The sequence below is a fragment of the Ovis canadensis genome, chromosome 10 (genome assembly GCF_042477335.2).
Source record: "Ovis canadensis isolate MfBH-ARS-UI-01 breed Bighorn chromosome 10, ARS-UI_OviCan_v2, whole genome shotgun sequence".
In the NCBI taxonomy this organism is placed as follows: domain Eukaryota; kingdom Metazoa; phylum Chordata; class Mammalia; order Artiodactyla; family Bovidae; genus Ovis; species Ovis canadensis.
In genome coordinates this window covers 49,830,209-49,849,801 of record NC_091254.1, presented here as the reverse complement: position 1 = coordinate 49,849,801, position 19,593 = coordinate 49,830,209, and the positions used below count along the sequence as shown (strand labels likewise).

Below are 19,593 nucleotides of genomic sequence, written 5' to 3'. Positions count from 1 at the left end.
CTCACACCCACTCTGGTTGCCACACCATTTCTCTCCCTTCTTGAATAAAACTCATGAAAAGAGCCATCTCAGTTCATCGTCTTTGCTTCCTCACCTCCAACCTCTCTACCCAACTCCAGACACTCATCCTGAGCACTCTGTGAGAATTCATCAATGCTGTCAGTAACAGTGACTTTGCCAAGTTCAGTGGCAATTCTTTTTTACTTGGATTCTCAACAATACTGACAGAATTGATCACTCTCCTTGAAATACTTTATTCCTTTTTCCCTGGCTGCTTCTCCATCTTTTGCTAGATTTTTCTGCCTCTTTCCATCTTCTAAAATGAGAACTCCAGGATTCAGTCCTTAGTATACTGTGAATATACTCACTCCTCCTTAAGCAATCCTATCCACTCTGTGGACTTACATACAGAGCCACGGTAAACTGTACAAAAGGTTGATACAATTCAGGAGTTAGCCTCATATACTATAAGGTTGACAAGAGCTTACCTTGAAAAGCAAGATTAAGTATCTTGAATTTAACATTTTATTTAGCAAAATTTGAATTATAACTTCAGTAGTTACTAGAACAAAGAATAAGTTGTTCTTCAGTGACAATCTTCTGACGAAACAAAGAGACACAATGTGACGCGTCTTCCCATTTGACTTTCAAGGCACAACCATAAAAGAGGATAATCTTTGCTGAATCAGCTTGACTTAGATCATAATGCTCTTGGGCTCCATGGACAGGGCAGCCTGTCGATCTCAGAGACTGGTCCACAGGCATAGCTGAGAGTCCAGAGAGGAGCACCCACTCAGGAGGATGCCTAGGATCTTCCAAAGGGTGAGGCTTGGGCTCTGCTGGGTGCTGAGCTAGATGGAGGTCTGGGGAAGTTGCAGTCATGCGCTGGGAAGAGCTGATTTGAGAGCATGAAACTGACAAGTTAGAGGAAAACACCCATCCTGACATGACAGCAGGCAAGTGTCTTAAGTCCAAATGTTTGAGACACCCACTTCAGTATAGCTACCTAGGCCTATATATTCCTCTTTTCCTATATCAGTTTAAGCTGTCTTTTGTAAACAGCAGTGTCTGAAAGAACATTTTTAAAATAAAAGGTGTAGAAGACTTGGGACAGTCATGAGGACACAGCAGGCAGACCTAGCCCCAAGGAAGAAGCCCAGCTCTATCAACAACTGTCCAGCCACGAGAAGACTGAAGGTGGCCTCATTTGAGTGGCAAACAGTAATGTTTAAATTTCAAAAATTATCCTGCTTCCTAATATTACTTAAACCACACAGTTCCATGAGGCAGGGTAAACTTGAAATCAGTGAAATAGTAATGATCTTTCAAAACGGAGCAGCTGAACTATACAAGACAGGTTAGATTAAATCAAACTTAATAAAAAGCACTTTATGGTATTAGTGTCCATACTCATCTTTAACATGAATTGGTTTTTCAAAAGGGGGACAATGTAGGGATGTTGAAAACAAAGTTGAGACCAGATTTGCGTTCATCTCATTCTGTTCAGTTTCCATAATAGAAGGATGGATCCACTATCATTTCTGTAGGAAAATACAATAAAAAATATCAGTTGGATATAACCAGTAGCCTTCAACAAGACAAATGACAGGACACTGAAGACCCCTGTTTTCACACTCATAATACAATTGGAAATGAACTCCCAGCGACATCGTCCAGGGGGCCGGTGTGGGAGCTGGAGACGTAGGAATCACGAGCTCTGGGTTGTATCCTAAGCTGCAAGTGTCAACTTCAGATGTTTACTTGCCATCCCAATGTGAACTTTTCAATGTTCTCCTCAGATAACACGGGAACATACTCACCTTCACCAGTTTTCTTTGTTGCTGGCATCGCGCATATTCTGTCCTCCATGCCGAGGAAGGAACACGATGGGTGACACCGCTCTAACTGCTCCTGGAGATGCTAGGTTTGAGTTGTATTTTGATAAAATCTAAAAGAAAGCAAATTCCTTTTACTATGTCATACAAACAACATAAATCTGAAGCCTTTATAAAACAGTCAGTAAAGGTCAAGGAAAATGTGAAGATATGGGTTATTTGAAGCAGAATGTTTAGCAGCACAGACATTCCACAGTGCAGAAGAGATGGAGATGTTAGAGGGTGAGCTTGGGCATACAGGCTGGAAAGCTGCTAAATGTACCACAGGTCAAAGGAAGCAAGCAGCAGGGCAGCCCTAAGAGCAAATCAAGCCTTTACAAAGATGCTCAAAGGAAAGATCAGCAGATGCTGATAAAGATAGATAAAAATGCTCAAAGGAAAGATTATACAAAGAAGAACCTGAAGTATCAACTATGATTTCTCATAAAGAGCTGATATGTTAAATACAATATTTCCCTCCTTTAACACAGAAATAAAGAGAGGAGGCACTATGGCAAACTGAAGACTGTGTATGATGCTATAGACAGGAAATGAAAGCAAATGCTTTACTGATATCTTAGGATGAGTCCCTTCCAATGGCATTTGGGTATTTCCCCAAGTATTCTCCTTCTCCATAAGCTAGGAATGTTTCTAGAATGATTATTAAGAATTCCATTTGCCTAAGCAATAACTGCCGAACACTAACTTTTATTAAGCGGGGATGCTCAAAGAATCAGAGTGGTTACTTAGTGGAATAGGTAGTTGTTATAAACCAGCCCAACAGACTGCTGGTAAATTATGTTGTACTAAAGAATCAGATAAAAAATAAAAACAAAACAAATAAAGAATCAGATATTCTATGGGACTTCCCTGGTGGTCCAGTGGTTAGGACTCAGCACTTTCACTGCTGGAGCCTGGGTTCAATCCCTGCTCAGGGAACTAAGATCCTGCAAGCCATGTGGAGATCACACAAAAAAAGAATCAGATATTCTAACATATTTAAACAAGTGCTTCTCAAACTGAGGTCCAAGACATCTGGAAGTCTCAAGTTCAAGAAACCCTGATCCAAGTTATTCAAGGTTCTCCAATGATGGAGAACTGAAGGGTAAATAACATTTCTGATCTTGCCAGAAACCTCAGGGGAGACATGGTTACCAAGGTGATCACATTTGAACAATCATTAGAAAATATTTTAAGAATACATTTAAGAATGTGAAATTAAGGAGAAAATGCCTTATGAGGGCACAAAAGTATAGTGACATCACAGCTCAGCTCTGAAGAGCCTTAGCCAGCTTAGATGGCCTTAACAGGCCAGAATTAAGATTTAGATCCATATCAGCACATTAGCCTGATAACTAATACAATTTGTATCCATTTCAGGTCTTTTTGCAGGAAAAATAAAACCAAAACAGTAGCCTAGAATAATAACCTGGCGAATATCTTCTGGAATCATAGTAACTTCTGGAGGTGTAGGTGTTTTGAGCAGATTCTCGTAAGAAGAAATTGTAGGAGAAGAGGGTTCTGCAAAATTCTCAAAGCACTTGTCTGAATTTGAAACTAATGATGTAGTTTCTTTCGTTTCTAAGTCATTCGATGAACTGTTTGTGGATACCTATTGAATAAAAAGAAATCATTAAATTATGGGGGTATAAAGTAATATAGTGATAAAAACTGTTCATCAATTGTTAGCTCTGTTGGGATCTCTAAGGAGGCCCAAAGAGACCCCCTCTTCCCTGACCGAGAACGAAATACAATCAAGGACACAAAGAAAGGGCATGGGGAAGACAGAGTACCATGTTCATTACTCCGGGCTGAGGGAGGGCTGCACGTGCAGTCTAAGCAGACTGGCTGGCTGAGCCAGATTTAGTTGCGTAGACTCAGGCAACTCTATCCTGGCCAAGCCAGAGTCACAGTGATGATGAGCTCTGCCAGGGAGGTAGTGGCCCATGCCCACTGACCCGGCCTGTCTCCCCAGAGGCAGAGGGAACACTGAGGGGGTGCCTTCCACATGGCCAGGAACACAGTGGATTACCACAAGGCACATGGTGCAATTATACATTAATAAAGTTTTAAAAACTGAAAGTGAGTGCCTCAGCTGCACCAGACACATTTCATGTGCTCAGAAGCGGACTCCCAGCTGGAGAGCGCACAGTACGGACCATTTTCATCAATGCTGGAGGATCCACTGACAGCCCCCGCTACCAGACTAGTTGTCTAAGTGTGCCTAACAACTTGACACAGGGATGAGATTTTGCGTACCTAGTACATTTGTTCACTGGGAAAATTGTGGAATAAAAGGTGTTATAAGAATCACCCATTTTGGTGTTTCTATCCATTATTCTTCCTTAAAATATATGTGTATGTGTGTACATGTATACATACACACACATATCACTGTCCACATCGTTAAAGTTTTCTTGAAGACATTCTATGTTCTTATCTGTTTTTTTAAAACATGCTTTCCACATGACATTGGATCTTATGGATTTCCTTAATATGCTTTTTCCCCCTCTTTATCATTTGACATTTATTCCCATGTTCTGCTCTTATAAATAATGCTATACCTTTACTGTTATACATCTCTGTCCCAAAATGCCTGAGAATAAATTCTGGTTAAAGGGTGTGAGAAAAATGGAAAGCTCTGGATACATGCTGCCAAATGATCCTCTGGAAATACTAAATATACTCCCTAAGGCTATTGCAGCCTATGTATTCTAAACAGACTGAGTCTGGAAATAGTATGTCTGATTCACCAGGGATGGGTGTTTACCATAGCTGTGCTGCTCTTTGTAGAAGGGACTTTCAAACCAGGAGTGCAGAATGTAGGTGCCAAAGGAGAGTGTGTGTGCTCAGCATCTAGAAGACACATACAAGGACATGAAAATGCAGATCTAAAAGACTGTAACTGTTACAAAATGTCAGTATCAACTGTGCACTTTATGTTTAATAACTTAAAATATTCTAACTTTAGTGTGTACTTGACTGGAAAAAAACCAAAACTGTCATATTCACAATATAATTATCATTCAAAGTTCAAAGTGTTAGTCGCTCAGTCATGTCCAACTCTTTGTGACCCCATGGACTGTAGCCCGCCAGGCTCCTCTGTCCATGGAATTCTCCAGGCAAGAATACTGGAGTGGATTGCCATGCCCTTCTCCAGGGTATCTTCCTGACCCAGGGATCAAACCCATGTCTCCTGCATTGCAAGCAGATTCTTTACCATCTGAGTCACCAGGGATTTGCACTAATAAAAGTTTAGCAAGGTTGCAAGGTGCAAATGTAATGCACAAAAATGAACAGTTCTAGTAAGCTCTACAAACAATAAAAACTGTATTTGAAAAAGAATATATTTTACAATAGCAACAAAATATACCTACATATAAATCTATTAAAAATTGTATAAGACCTTTATGGGAAAATCAAATTTTTGCAGATGAAACAGGAGGAGGAAGAGGTTAAGGAAGGTCACTTGCCTTCCAAGATATTAGGACTTACTCTAAAGCTACAGTAAATAACTACAAGTTACTTGATTAGTCAGGGATGGAAAAACAGCCATTGGAACAAAAAAGAGATACTAGAAACCATGCATAAAGAGAGATTTGCTGTCTGTAACAAAGTGTGAAAGAAACCTTAAATACCAGAGAGAAAAGTAAGTATGTTAGCAAAATGATTAAACTGGCAAAATTTTATCTAGTCTAATCATCAAATGCTGGAAAGATGGAGAAACAGGAATTCAAACAATGTTGGAGACAGTACACCAAAACAGCCACTCTATAGTATCATTTTAGCATTTTCTAGACTAAGTAAGGGATTCCCAGGTGGCTCAGTGGTAAAGAAAATGGCTGCCAATGCAGAAGATGTAGGTTTGATCCCTGGGTCAGGAAGATCTGCTGGAAGAGGAGGAAATGGCAACCCACTCTAGTATTCTTGCCTGGAAAATCCTATGGACAGAGCCCAGAGGGCTACAGTCCATGGGGTCACAAAGAGTTGGATATGACTTAATGACTAAACAACAACTATCCCTTAAGAAACAAAATATGGCTCTATTAACAAGCTTACACTTAACCAAATTATTAATGGATAAACCTAAGCATTCTGTTCCTTCCATAAAAGATATTGCTGATAATATATTGAAGAATTTTAAAGATATCTTCCGTTATAATTTTCTAAAAAGTTACAGTTTACTGGGAATTGATTTCTGAGTGTGGTGTGAAAGAGGTAGTGGTTCAACCTTTTTTTTTTTAAAGGCCTCTAAAGAGCATGATTAATATAATCATGCTCTTATAAGTTGAGCTCAGCTTACTATGAGTCAGTTGTATTTTTTCAAACTGTTTATGCCATCAGTACTTGTTAATTTAGTAAGAAGTCAGTGAAGTTAGCACTGAAAGAGAATTTTAGATTATAGATAATTATTCAAAATCATAAAACTCTAGGATTTTAAATTTCATATTTACATAAAAACCAATGTTTTCACGTTTGCTGGGACAAATGTGAAAATACGAAATGAAAATATTTTAAGTTTTTCTACTATTAAAAAAATCCAAAATCTGAAATGATAGCTGATGTATTCTGGGTGTGGTTTATGTAAGAAAGATAATCTAGAACTCTAATCAATAAGCTGAAGCTAAATTCAAACAAAAAAAACATACTATATTTATATTTTAAGTTAAAATGTTAACAAACAAGCTCAAAAACACTGAATAGAATCAGGAAGAGTGTGAAAAACAGAAAACTGTATTTCTTTTGTATGAAATCATACTGAAACTGAATGGAATGGTACTTCAAATAATGGTACTTTATATAATTCAGTATTATGAACCGAGAAGATGCAGAAGGCTATTAGAATGTTTTAGGTGATAGGACCATTTATTGTACAAAGATAGTCTGGAAAGAGTATGGCTGAGAAATAACTTGAAATTCATACTTACTATTTTTTCCCAACGGCTGGGTTATGAGGCCAGGAGTGGCAAAGACATTATCATTGGGCACTGGTTCTGTTTCTTTGGTCTCACTGGTGTGATTCATAGGGAAATATTAGAGTTAAAAAAAGTTAATATTAAATCTCTGGAAAATTATTTAATCTTATTATATATCATTAAGTCTGGACATTCAATTATGTTTTATGGAAGATAAATTCCATGGAAATCTTTTTTCTTTTCTTTTTCTAAAATGTATATCCATAGCTCAAAAAAGGTTAAAAACTATTTTGTATTGGCAGCTTTGACTTAGAAGTGGTTAAAAATCTTTTGAGTTAGGGAATTTCCTGGTGGTCCAGTGGTTGGGAGTCTGCTTTTTCCACTGAAGGGGGTGCAAGTTGGATCCCTGGTTGGGGAAGCAGGATCTTGCATGCCACATAATCCAAAAACACACAAAAAATTGACTTCAAGGAAAGCTGTGAGTTCAACTTCTTGGTTCAAATATAGAAACTGTTAGCTCTTGGCTTCAAAATCATAAAGTGGAATTTTATACCAATATAGAGACTAAGAACATTTTTTAGACTGACTCTGCCATCTTATTAAAGTTGTTCTAGCCAATTATCCAGATGTCCGAAATATAGTTATAAAAAAGGACATCACTGAATACAATAAAATAGTTCAATTAACAAACTGTCCTAATGTAATTTACTGAATAATCTTTACTTGAAAAACATCTTCAGAATATATTAAATTCTTAGGTAAATTAGAGGCTGTTTCCTGGCTGTTTCTGCAATAGGTCTATTCTGTCACAATTTTATACTGTTTTACTTACTGTAGCTTTATATATTTTAATAACCAGTAAGTTAAATCCCCTCATTACTGTTATTTTTCATTATTTTCTTAGTTATCCTTACTTTTTATTATTCCAAATCATTTGAATAGTTTTCTCACACATCCCTTATGCTCCACCTTAGAGGAAAAAAAAAAACACCTAAGGTTTTATTTTAATTGTATGATATCCATAAATTAACTTGATACGATTAAACATCTTAGTAATATTCAGTCATTCTGCTAAGGAACATGGTATACATTTTCATTCTAATTTTCCCTTTAACTTACAAATGTTTAGTAGTTTTCTTCGTATAGGTCTTTCACATACAACTGCAGGAGTATTTTACTTTTTTGTTGAGAATTTTAATGACTTTTCCCTTGTATTTACCAACTAGTTATAATAAATTATAGGAATGCATATTATTTTAAGTAGTTGTCTCATAATTATATAAAATAAATCTTACATCAGCTTCTACAGATTTCAGCTGTGCCTTTCTCAAGTTGCCCAGGTACAAAACATGGCCTAGAAATACATCACGGTAATCTTTATTTCTGTTTTGTATCTCATTACATTGGCTACAATATTAAGAATATTAAAAAATAAAAAATAAAACCAGTGATGTTTAATAATGGTGACAGTTTCACCATTAAGTTAGATATTCACATTATTACATTAATGAAGTATCCTTTTACTGAGAGTTAACTAAACAATTTAAATGAAGAACAGGTGTCTAATTTCATAAAATTCTTGTCATCTATTGGAATTATCCTACTTTTTTTTCGAATCATAGGAAGCTTGTATTTTATGAGTTTCCAAATACTCCTGTCTCTTTTCTCCAATTGTCTTTTTCTGACATTTTGAGTTGAATGTTTATTTTCCTTTTTTAATAACTACAGTTCTTAAAGATATGCATTTAAGAGTGGTACTTTGATATGTGGTATTTTCATTTTAACATTAATTACCACTTCTATACTGATCACTCCCATATCTCTTCAGTGTAGCATGGCATTCATCACTGTGCTTCAAATTCATATTTCAATACCTAAGCTTAAGAGTACCTCAAAACCAACATGTAAAGAAACTCAACACCTTTACCCCCAAGCTGTGCTCAGTCGTGGCTAACTCTACAACCTCATGGACTGTAGCCCACCAGGCTCCTGTCCATGGAATTTTCTAGGCAAGAACACTGGAGTGGGTTGTCATTTTTCTCCAGGGACCCCCACGCTGCAGGTATTCTTTTGGTTCCTGAGCATCATCTCAGGCAACAAATCAGAAATCTGTGCTCTATCCTAGATCCTCTTTTCTTCCCAAGTTTCCATATGGAAACAATCCCTTTTTTGTTTTAGTAATTTTAGGTTTTATTTTATCCTCTCTTGTCTCTCCCATCAAATACCAAGTGTTTTCAGGCTCTTATTCAAACTTATTCAAAATCTTCTATTTCTTCTAAACAAAGGAAACTAATAGTTCACACTTTACTGATGGAATTGGTGATTCAGAGGTTTGCAATACGAAGTATCTGGAAACCTTTGAAAAAAAGGTATTGTCTGAGAGAGATTTCTTCTAGGGGGAAAAAATCAATAAATACAAAAGATTTAGAAAGTTAGATAAAATATTTCTTTTAAGAAAGCTGCTTACCTGTTAGTTTTCACATTTTTAAGTCCAACTGTATAATCGTCATTTAAACACATAGTATATTCAGAGATACCAAAGTGTTCTAATTTAGGAGTTACACACTCAAAATCATCCATCTTTAGTGCACATTTTGGAGTTTTTACTAGTGAGTGTTTGGACAATGGAGTTAAAATTTTTGGCTCTTCCTTCTGGTTGTTTACTGCTTGGGGAGGGTTTGGTATAACTTGGGATACGATGTACCGCTCAAGTCCAAAATCAGAAAGTTGTGGACTACGTGGTGACTTCTCAGGAACAGAAGTGCTTGCAGCAGCAGAATCCAACAAATTGTCTTTCACGTCAGGCATCTCAGGACGTTCACATTCACTGGACTCTGGTTTAGAGTCAGTGACTTCTTGCTCATCCACTGAGAGGAAAAATCAAGCATCAAACTAGAAAATGTCATATACTACAACCACATAGAACAGCTCCATCTGAAATGTCCCCAGTCAGCAAAAGCTCTCTCTTTATTTTCTAAGGAGAAAATATTCTTGTTTTTTTAATTTCAATTGTACCTTTCACTTTCTGACATGTACCGCTTATATCTCCATATTTCATCTTAATGATACATCAGAGGAGGGAAGTAAACTGTTCAAAGATGAAAAATCAATACCCGCAAACAAAACTGCAATTTCTTAAGCCTAACTCTATTGATCCCTGTCAGAATCTTTTGGGCTCACAGGCAGAGAAAAGGGGTAAGTTTAGGCTGTACATTTACTTGACCAACTAAGAGATCCAACAGATTGAGGGAAGTGAAGAGGCACACACTTTTTCTTTGAAGACATTACGTTCCTTGTTTTAATTGGCAGCTGAAATGAACTAGGACAGGATTTTGTTTTTGTGTGCATAAGCCACGACATATTAAATCTGAAGGATGCACCATTAAAAAAAAAAAGGTTATAAAAACTTTGATTTCCTGGCTTTTGGCCCTGCAAGAGCTGCTGATTCAGAATTGTGTTTTGTCATTGTGCTTTCTGTTAATTCTGAGAAACGTCAGAAGAACTACCAGAAAAACTACTGCTGAATTGATTACAAGGCTGTCACCGATGAGTTTAATAAAATAAAGTCATCACCATTATTACTACCTCTTAGGGAGGTATTTATTAGCAGCTCTATTTCACTAGTGAGGAAAAGTAATTTAGAGAAATTACTATTACATGTAATAGTAACTAGTGGAACCAGTTTCTGAGTAACCAAAGTCAACTTGTTCACACCAAAGTCAACTGAATTCTTTCCATTATATCATGCAGACTGTTTAACTTACCTTTCATATATCTCAACATGTATGTACATATTTGTTGAATCTAATTAATGTTTTATTTACACACAAAGATCATTTTCATAACAGAAATGAAGATACTGAAGCATACTGAAATTAGTTCCTTACAGGTATGGGTATAACACTAACAACAATAGTTAACAATGGATGATTAGCATACAATGTCCCGTTCTAAGCAAATTCTGTCTCATTTAATTCTTACGCAACCTTAGAGGTAGCTACTATTAAACATCTCTACTTTATAGGACTTCCCTGGTGGTCCCGTAGTCAGAACTCAGCACTTTCAGGGCTGTGGCCCTGGTGGGGTCAGAAAACAAACAAAATCTCTACTTTAGAGACGACAAATCGAGGTACAAAGTAACTGGTCAAAGATGAATATAACTAGTAAGTACTGAAATTAGATTTGAACTCAGGCAGTTTGCCTCTAAATTCTAAACCACCATGTTCTCCTACCCGTCATCAGCATTTTATAACTAAAAAGGACTTTATGAATTTACATAGCTCAAATTTTCTCATTCTACGGAGGAAGAAACTGAGAGCGAGAAAGTGAAATAGCATGGCTTAAGGGGGGTCTCTCAGCTACTTATTGTCAAAACTAACCAACAACCAGCTATCCTTAAGTCACGTAGATTTATCTTGTATCCTTCTTTCATCCAGCACTGTATTGGTTCTCATCTAGCATTTGTAAAGGAGAGCAAGGACTGCCTTCACACTGCACTACCAATCAGCACTGCATCCAGAACACAGGGACTGATGAATAACGATCAAATGTCTATCACACAATGGCAGAATCAGACTAGAAACGATGGCCAACCCTATAGTAGTCTTAATTATGCTGCTTTAATACTAAAACAAATGCTATAAAAGGCTAGTTATTCACACCTGAATTTTTCTTGGCACGTGGAATATATCCATACTTCTGGAAAAACTCTTTTATTTTCATGATATCCATTGAATTCTTTTTCATCAATATTTTTGTTGCTTTTATGAAACCAATGTTTTCTTGACTTTCCAAGTTTGCTTTATCAAGAAGAATATTGACATCATCCTTTCATGAAGAAACAAAGTACATTTTAATTTAACATTTGACTAAGTCTATTTATAATTTTGTAAAAATTACCACATAAAAATGACAAATTAATATTGTAGGAATGATACCTTTAGAATTCGTACTTCTGAGTTAAGGTCATGTAGAACTCTCATTGGACAGTCTTCAAAGTCTTCAATACAAATATTGAATGGAAAAAGTGTAACAATGAAAAGGAGGAAAAATAAGAAAACAGAAAATATAAATTTTTTAGAATTATAAAATCTTTATATAGAAAAGTACAGAAATATATAGTTTGATGAACTTTCAAAGTGAACATATCTACAATGATAAGCAGGTAAAGCTTTATGGAAAGCAATTCTGCTGTATATTAAAAATCCAAAACCACTCATACAATTCTGTCTTATAGCATTATCTCAACCATGTAAACAAAGTAAAATATAACAAAACAACATCGAAAAGTAAGAATGGTAGAAAAGCTATTGAAAATTAATACAAAAAAAAAATTAATAGCGGTGTCTTCTGGTGGTGAAGTTGTAGCAAAGATTTTCTTTCTACTTTCCCATTACCTCAAACTTTCTGCTGTACACATATATTGTTTTCACAGTCACAAGCACAAACATTTTGAAATGGCTGAAAAACTATCGACAACATTATTAAAGTAAAAGGAGTCTGTGCCTACAGGGTGCAATATTTTAAGGCATATTACAATTACAACACACAAAATAATTTCAAAATCTGAACTACTCTTCCAAAAACTTAAAAAAAGAAACTAATACAAATGTCAATGGTGGAGAATTCTGCTTTATTAGAAAGCAGTGTCGAGTACTAGCATTTCTGTAGGCAATACGAATTGTTGGGGAAAATACAGACACTAGGACTGTGGGTGATCTGAGTGAGACCAAAGACCACCTGACCCGCCTCTTGAGAAATCTGTAGGCAGGTCAGGAAGCAAGTTAGAACTGGACATGGAACAACAAACTGGTTCCAAATAGGAAAAGGAGTAGTCAAGGCTGTATATTGTCACCCTGCTTATTTAACTTATATGCAGAGTACATCATGAGAAACTCTGGGCTGGAAGAAGCACAAGCTGGAATCAAGACTGCCGGGAGAAACATGAATAACCTCAGATATGCAGATGACACCACCTTTATGGCAGAAACTGAAGAGGAACTATAAAGCCTCTTGATGAAGGTGAAAGAGGACAGTGAAAAAGTTGGCTTAAAGCTCAACATTCAGAAAACTAAGATCATGGCATCTGGTCCCATCACTGCATGGCAAACAGATGGGAAACAAAGGAAACAGTGGCTGACTCTATTTTTCTGGGCTCCAAAATCACTGCAGATGCCAACTGCAGCCATGAAATTAAAAGACTCCTTGGAAGGAAAGTTATGACCAACCTAGACAGCATATTAAAAAGCAGAGAAATTACTTTGTCAACAAAGGTCTGTCTGTCTAGTCAAGGGTATGGTTTTTCCAGTGGTCATGTATGGATGTGAGAGGTGGACTATAAAGCTGAGCGCGTAAGAATTAATGCTTTTGAACTATGGTGTTGGAGAAGACCCTTGAGATTGCAAGGAGATCCAACCAGCCCATCCTAAAGGAGATCAGTCCTGGATGTTCATTGGTAGGACTAATGTTGAAGCTGAAACTCCAATACTTTGGCCACCTGTTATGAAGAGCTGACTCATTTGAAAAGACCCTGATGCTGGGAAAGATTGAGGGCAGGAGAAGGGGACGACAGAGGATGAGATGGTTGGATGGCATCACCGACTCAATGGACATGGGTTTTGGTGGACTCCGGGAGTCGGTGACAGACAGGGAGGCCTGGCGTGCTGCGGTTCATGGGGTCGCAGAGTCGGGTACGACTGGTCTACTGAACTCAGCTGAAAGTCACTCCACGTGTCAAGAACAGTGCGAAGAAGCTGCTATGAAACGACACGTTTCCTCTTTTGGTTCTGTTTTTATTACACACACTCTGTGGACTTGAAGACCTCTCCCGCCCCCCGGGATGGCAACTCACACCCTTCACCGCCCCTCCTGCGGTTCACTCACCGCTGTCCTCTCCGTCCAGCGCTCGCTGCAGCCGGGCCGTCTCGCTGTCCAAAGTGACGGCCAGAGACCGCAGCTTCCCGCAAAAGCCTCGGATCGGATCCATAGGAGAGGCCGGCTCCCCGCCTAAGAGCTCACAGCCTTTTGAATTCCGGCGCCGGAAGCGCCATTGGTTTCCGTAGCCGCGAACGGCCTTTCTCGCGATAGGTGAAGCCTCACGCGAGGAAACGGCAGTGGGTCGGACCGGGCTCTTCCGGCATCCCACTTCCGGCGTCGTTCCCCGGCGTGCGGAGCGCGGCGCGGACGCGCGGCTGGTGAGTGGGGCGGCGCGGGCCGAGGTGGCCTGCGGGAGGCCGCGGGGCTCCCCTATCCTTTTTCCCGCGTCCAGCGCGCAGTCATCTCCTCTTTTCCCCTCGACAGGCGCCATGTTCCTGACCGCGCTCCTGTGCCGCGGCCGCATCCCCGGCCGGCAGTGGATCGGGAAGCACCGGCGGCCGCGGACCGTGTCGGCCCTGGCGAAGCAGAACATGATCCGTCGCCTGGAGATAGAAGCGGAGAACCACTACTGGCTGAGCCGGCCCTTCCTCACGGCCGAGCAGGAGCGCGGCCACGCGGCGGCCCGCAGGGCGGCCGCCTTCGAGGCGCTCAAGGCGGCGCAGGCCGCCAAGTTCCCCGCGCACCGTCGGCTGGAGGACCAACTCGACCACCTCAACGTCACCAGGAGGTGGTCCTGACCGTGAACCCCGCTGGCGCCCGGCCCCGCACGCTCCACTGCCCGCAGTCGGGTCTCGTTCGTCCCTGAGGGACGGTTGGGGCATGGCCTGCGTCACAAGCGACACAAACGTCATTTTTACGAAGCCGCAATAAAGCTACCAACTGTGCTTTTGGGGCGTCGGTGTGAGGTTCTTGTTGGGGCTTGATCACGCAGCCGTACCTCTGTCAACAATAACTGACTAAACGCAAATGGAAAAAAACGAGCTTTTTCAGTTAAACAGACTCATGGAAATAACGTTTTCTACCGAGATTTACCTCTAAAAGTGGACAACTGAAAATTATGTTCAGTAAAAGCTGAATTAAAGCTTTTCTTTTTTTTTCGAATTAAAGCTTTTTTGATAAATCCATCTATATCTTTGGCCTAGGTAAGCTACAGTCTTGTCACAGTCAATACTTGTGGTTATTAGATTATTATTTAGAAAATAGTAGAAAATTAGTAGATTCTTATTTTTAACTCAACACTGTATGTTACCTGATTTTCAAGATGGCAAAAATCATAGCTATTCTTTCACTTTGTAAATATCAGTTTATAACAATAACAACAACTGTTCAAATACAGGAATTTATTTATTAATAAAGTAAATCATCATCATGATTTCGGGAGAATAGTTTTAAAATGTTCAACTTTCACGTTAATGTAGGTTAGGCCACCCAAAGACAAAAAAGCAAAGATACCAAAGTCATGGTCCAGGGTTACACTCATGAGAAACAAATACAAGACTTATGGGACTTGATAAGTAAAAACAAACTGTATTCCAAATTCTTCCATATAAAAACATTAATGATCACCTTAAAATAGTGTCCATCTATGGGCATAGACTCATCTGCAATCGTACAAATATGATAAACTCAATCACTTTCTGAAGCTTTTAATACAAATACAGTTCCTTGCTGCTTTATGCAACTCAACAAAATATAAAGTGAAGTCGTTAGAAAAATATGGACCTTTCTGAATCTATATTGCATTTTAAATTTAAATTGGAAAATACAGTTCAGATCATAAACGATTTCAGGTTTAATATTAGCTGTATCATAGAATATTAAATATGGTCTTTATTTTGGCTGAAATGTAAAAATATGGTTAATTTCTCAACAGGTTAAAAATACTTTGCATTGATAGCAGTGCTAGTCCTAGAACAACATGTAAGCAAAACATATTTGTAAGTCATTTGTCCATGCAGATCCTAACACTAAGCCCTTATATGCATCTGCTTTAAATATGATGGAAGGGAAATCTCACATAGCTGAAAATCTGTAATTTAAGCAATGGGACAAACAGTCAAAATCTGCTTCCAACAGAAATAAAATTCAAGTAAACTGCATATTTCATTTAAGCTAAGTTCAATTAACTTAGGACACACTGGGTCATAACCACTAAATATGTAAAAGGATTTTTTAAAAAATTCCACATGCAAAGATGAAACTGCTTTTGTAAGTAGTGCAAGTTTAGTGACCACTAAGCTGCAGCTGCTCTTTGGTTTGGCACAGTGACAGTGGTCAGATGTCTCAGGTACTGAATATTCAAGTCAGTTCGTACCCAGGTAAAACCAAGTTTCCTGTTTTAATTTGTTTTTAATGGCAATGGCAAGACCTGAAATTCAATTTTACTTTCCTTAAATGTCACAACTGTTCAAGTGCTTGAAACAACAAAGATCCTACTAATAAACTTTGACAGGGCTTCACTTTGACTATTTCACCCCAAAGGTTGGCAGCACTGATCTGTAGCAGCTGAAATACCAAGGAGACAGCCTTTCCTTGGTTCCCATCCCGCTGCAGGCCCTTGCTGAATAGTCATTAACAAGTATGAATAAACTTGGTCAATTATTATTTAAAATGTGGCAGACATTGGCCATAAATTAATTAAACCAAAGGTAACAAAGGCTTTAGCTGAAAATTTCTGAAAAGGTGTATACTATGTTATTAAAAAAAGATGATGTTACATGACAGAAATTGAAAGAACTGAAAAAGACAAAAACACCAAAAAGCACCGAGATAGGTTAAGGGGAAAATTAAGTTTCCTCAGTTGTTAATCAGGTGCATGCAAATCTTTTGACTTGAATATAGAAATGTCCATAAGAAGTACCAGGAGGACATTTCTGAAAGCAGGCATATACATTTAAACATTTACCATTTCCTTATAATAGGCAAACTGCCAGACTAAAGTGATGTTTCTGGTTGGAAACTGATACCCCTTAACTCAAACATTTTCTAGAATCAAGATTATTAACACTACCGTGTTGAAATAAAGGTAGAAGCCGTATTATAGTATTCCAAATTGTATTTTCAAAAGCTAACTCATTCCTCTAGCTCGAAGGGGAAAAATTACTTCCTTTTAAAATCGAGTAATATAGCCCATGAAGTTAAGACAAATCCTGTAAACTGTAAACCTGCAATAGATGGAAATTACAGAGCTATCCCTAGTATACTGTTTGGCGTCCAAAAATATTTGCTGGACAAATGTAAAGTAAGGTATTGTGCAGAATTAGAAACCGAAGAATATTAAAGGTTGTCCCATCCAAATCATTTATAACAGACCTTCCCCCACTCCCATTTTACAGATGAGAAAACTAACTGGGATATTTGCTAACTGGGATAGATGCTGGTTAAAATCTACCCACTTCCAGCAGCAATCAATCATTTTAGTTTTGACTGAACAGTATAAACAGGAGTAACATCAATACATTGTTTCTCCTTATAGGATATGAATTCTAATCTTTAGAGTTAATGCAGCAATTTCTGTCACTTACATTAGACTTCAAAAGGAAAAGGGGTTAATAAGCGTCTAGGCAGAAAGGGGTTGCTGTTAGGAAGTCAGATTTAAAATCCTGCATATAAAAGTGAAATCCACCTCTAAGAGAATGGAAGTTTTGAATGACTGCTCAGGTGAGAATTTGTTTCTTGACAGTGGCTAGGGTTAACTGTTCTACTGAACAGTTTTACCCTCCGTTCAAATGCATTTTAAGTTGATGTCTAAGCTGTTATGGGATTATTGTAAAAAGTTTCAAAGCAAAGTTCAGTCTTAAAACTGAAATTTGAAAGCCAACAGCAGGTAACACTCTGAAAACATATTTTAACAGCTTGCTTATAGCTTCTCTTTCTTTTTTCTTCTAGTCACTTCAACTCAATCCTACTGTGTCCAGTATTTCTACAGCACATGTAACCTTTGTTTCCCTACCCGTATAAATACCCATGAAAGTTCAACAAAAAAGTGCATTAAAAGCAAACACAAATAAATTTCTTACAATGCCAAATTTTCTTTAAGCCTTGGGCACAAAACTACACATGGTTTAATTAATGGTTGAACTAAGCCTTCAATGAATTAGACAAATGTGCTCCAAATGATTATATTTAGGTATCTAAATCCTTCTGAGTGTTAATTTATAGCCAACAATAAAAAAATCTTTGTTAAAAATGTTGAAAAGTATAAAACGGTTAACTATAAATTAGCAAACACCAAATTTTTTTTAAAAAAAGCAGTTATTTTTTCTTACACAGTATAAGCAGCAGTAATTTGCATATTATTATTCACTTTCAGCCACCTTACTGACCTAGATGTACTTAAGTTTTTAGCTTGTGTTTCTAGAGTGAAAATTTATATGGAAATTAAGAAACAACTCTAATAATATAACCCACTTATCAAAAAAAATGCATATGTCATGTTAACATGTGACCTGATAGCTCATATTATGGCATCTCATGTTATTATGAGAAAATGTTACTTCCAAAGGAAAATGAAGTCTCTTGTAGCTGTGAGTCAACGCTGAACAAATGGGCTCATTTAAGATTAAGGCATCTTCCCGCTCTGGAGCAGTGCTTCTGTGGATCCAGCAATCTGTACAAAGGTTTCCTTTTTTAAAAAATATATCTTCGTTTATACTTCAATTATTTCACCCATTGATCATTTTCTTGCAAATAAAACAGAAAATATCAGTCCACAATATGTTTTTATAAACCTACAAAACCAAAGACAATTGAATTATTAAAACTTGATTTTATATTTCTGAAAATAAGACTGATTAAACAGTTCTCTGGGCTAAGGTATAAAGCTGCTAATATAACAAGAAAGGAAATACTTTAATTCTACTAATATGCTCTTAATAATAAAGGTTTTTAGAAGCTGAGACAAGGGCCAGATCTCTGACTCTGTCTCCCTGAAGCCATCACATGAGCATTTTAACAGAGGCCGAGGCTTACACTTTTCCCTTACTGTTAACCCGGGCCTAAGCTGAGGAGATTGCTACTGGATGTCTGTGGGAATTTCAGTGAAAGTGAAGTCACTCAGTCATGTCCGACTCTTTTCGACTCCATGGACTGTAGCCTACCAGGCTCCTCTGTCCATGGAATTTTCCAGGCAAGAGTACTGGAGTGGGTTGCTATTTCCTTCTCCAGGGGATCTTCCTGACCCAGGGATCAAACCCCGGGTCTCCCGCATTGCAGGCAGACGCTTTACCATCTGAGCCACCAGGAATTTCAGTGAGGGTTCTTAAACAGAAGCATCAGCCATCATTCCACCTATACACAGAAGAGCGCAGAGATAGGACCGGGCGCCCTGTCTGAGGAAGACCAGCTCTCCCCGGAGCTGCCGGTGACATGTCATTATCACGTGTGGCTCGGGCTGCCCCCTGCCTGCTGGGAGCCCCAACAGGGGCTGGTGATGTGCAAATGGGCTCCAGGTCCTTGTAAGGAACTGAATGCTAATGACAAACACTCATGAGGCAGCAGATGTCCTAGATGAGATTACAGATAAGAACAGGACAACTGGGGTAATAAAGGTGTGTTGTCTTACACTGCTAAGTGTGTATACTTTGTTAGGCAGCAACAGGTAACCAATAAACACCACATGTGGGTTTTAAAAAATGTAACAGCTCCACATGATGCTTCTGAGCCAGTGAGCTCAGCTTCCACTGACAGGTGCACAGCTTTCTTCTCGAGAGCTCAGTGTCCCTGCGCGTCAGGGTCAGCACCGCCCTCACAAGGGCTCCTAGTCCTGTTTAAGTAAACCTCCTCTGGCTACTGTTGCTGGGCACAGAGGCAGCATCACCGCACGTGATTGCTCTAGCTGCCGCACATGATTGCTCTAGCTGCCGCACGTGATTGCCCCAGCGGCTGCACGTACTCAGACACAGAAAACTGCTTTCTGCTGCATCTTT

General features: G+C 38.5%; 2 protein-coding genes and 1 non-coding gene across 8 annotated transcripts in view; 1 reads left to right on the top strand and 2 right to left on the bottom strand.

Moving 5' to 3' along the window:
* Window positions 1–511: 511 nt before the first annotated feature.
* Window positions 512–15,825, bottom strand: SKA3 (spindle and kinetochore associated complex subunit 3). The gene is made up of 9 exons (XM_069601682.1): window positions 13,673–15,825; window positions 11,728–11,789; window positions 11,452–11,617; window positions 9,258–9,657; window positions 6,803–6,885; window positions 4,645–4,730; window positions 3,304–3,486; window positions 1,821–1,948; window positions 512–1,541 (listed from the first exon to the last, which is right to left on the bottom strand). Exons 1-8 carry the CDS (start codon window positions 14,196–14,198, stop codon window positions 1,823–1,825), a joined length of 1,632 nt encoding a protein of 543 aa, XP_069457783.1. The 5' UTR covers window positions 14,199–15,825; the 3' UTR covers window positions 512–1,541; window positions 1,821–1,822.
* Window positions 2,742–2,813, top strand: TRNAE-UUC (transfer RNA glutamic acid (anticodon UUC)). Its single transcript has one exon. It is a non-coding gene; the product is annotated as a tRNA-Glu (tRNA).
* ZDHHC20 (zinc finger DHHC-type palmitoyltransferase 20) overlaps window positions 14,992–19,593 on the bottom strand; it is a 59,417-nt gene continuing 54,815 nt past the window's right edge. For 4 of the 6 annotated variants that reach the window (XR_011259462.1, XR_011259463.1, XM_069601684.1 and 1 more), the window contains one exon: window positions 14,992–18,396. Coding sequence is in view for 1 of the 6 variants with exons in the window: in XM_069601686.1 (XP_069457787.1) it covers window positions 18,389–18,396 (8 nt within the window). In the remaining 5 variants the exon portion in view is untranslated. The remainder of the gene's footprint in view (window positions 18,397–19,593) is intronic. The other 2 variants (XM_069601685.1, XR_011259464.1) reach the window with 2 other exon arrangements.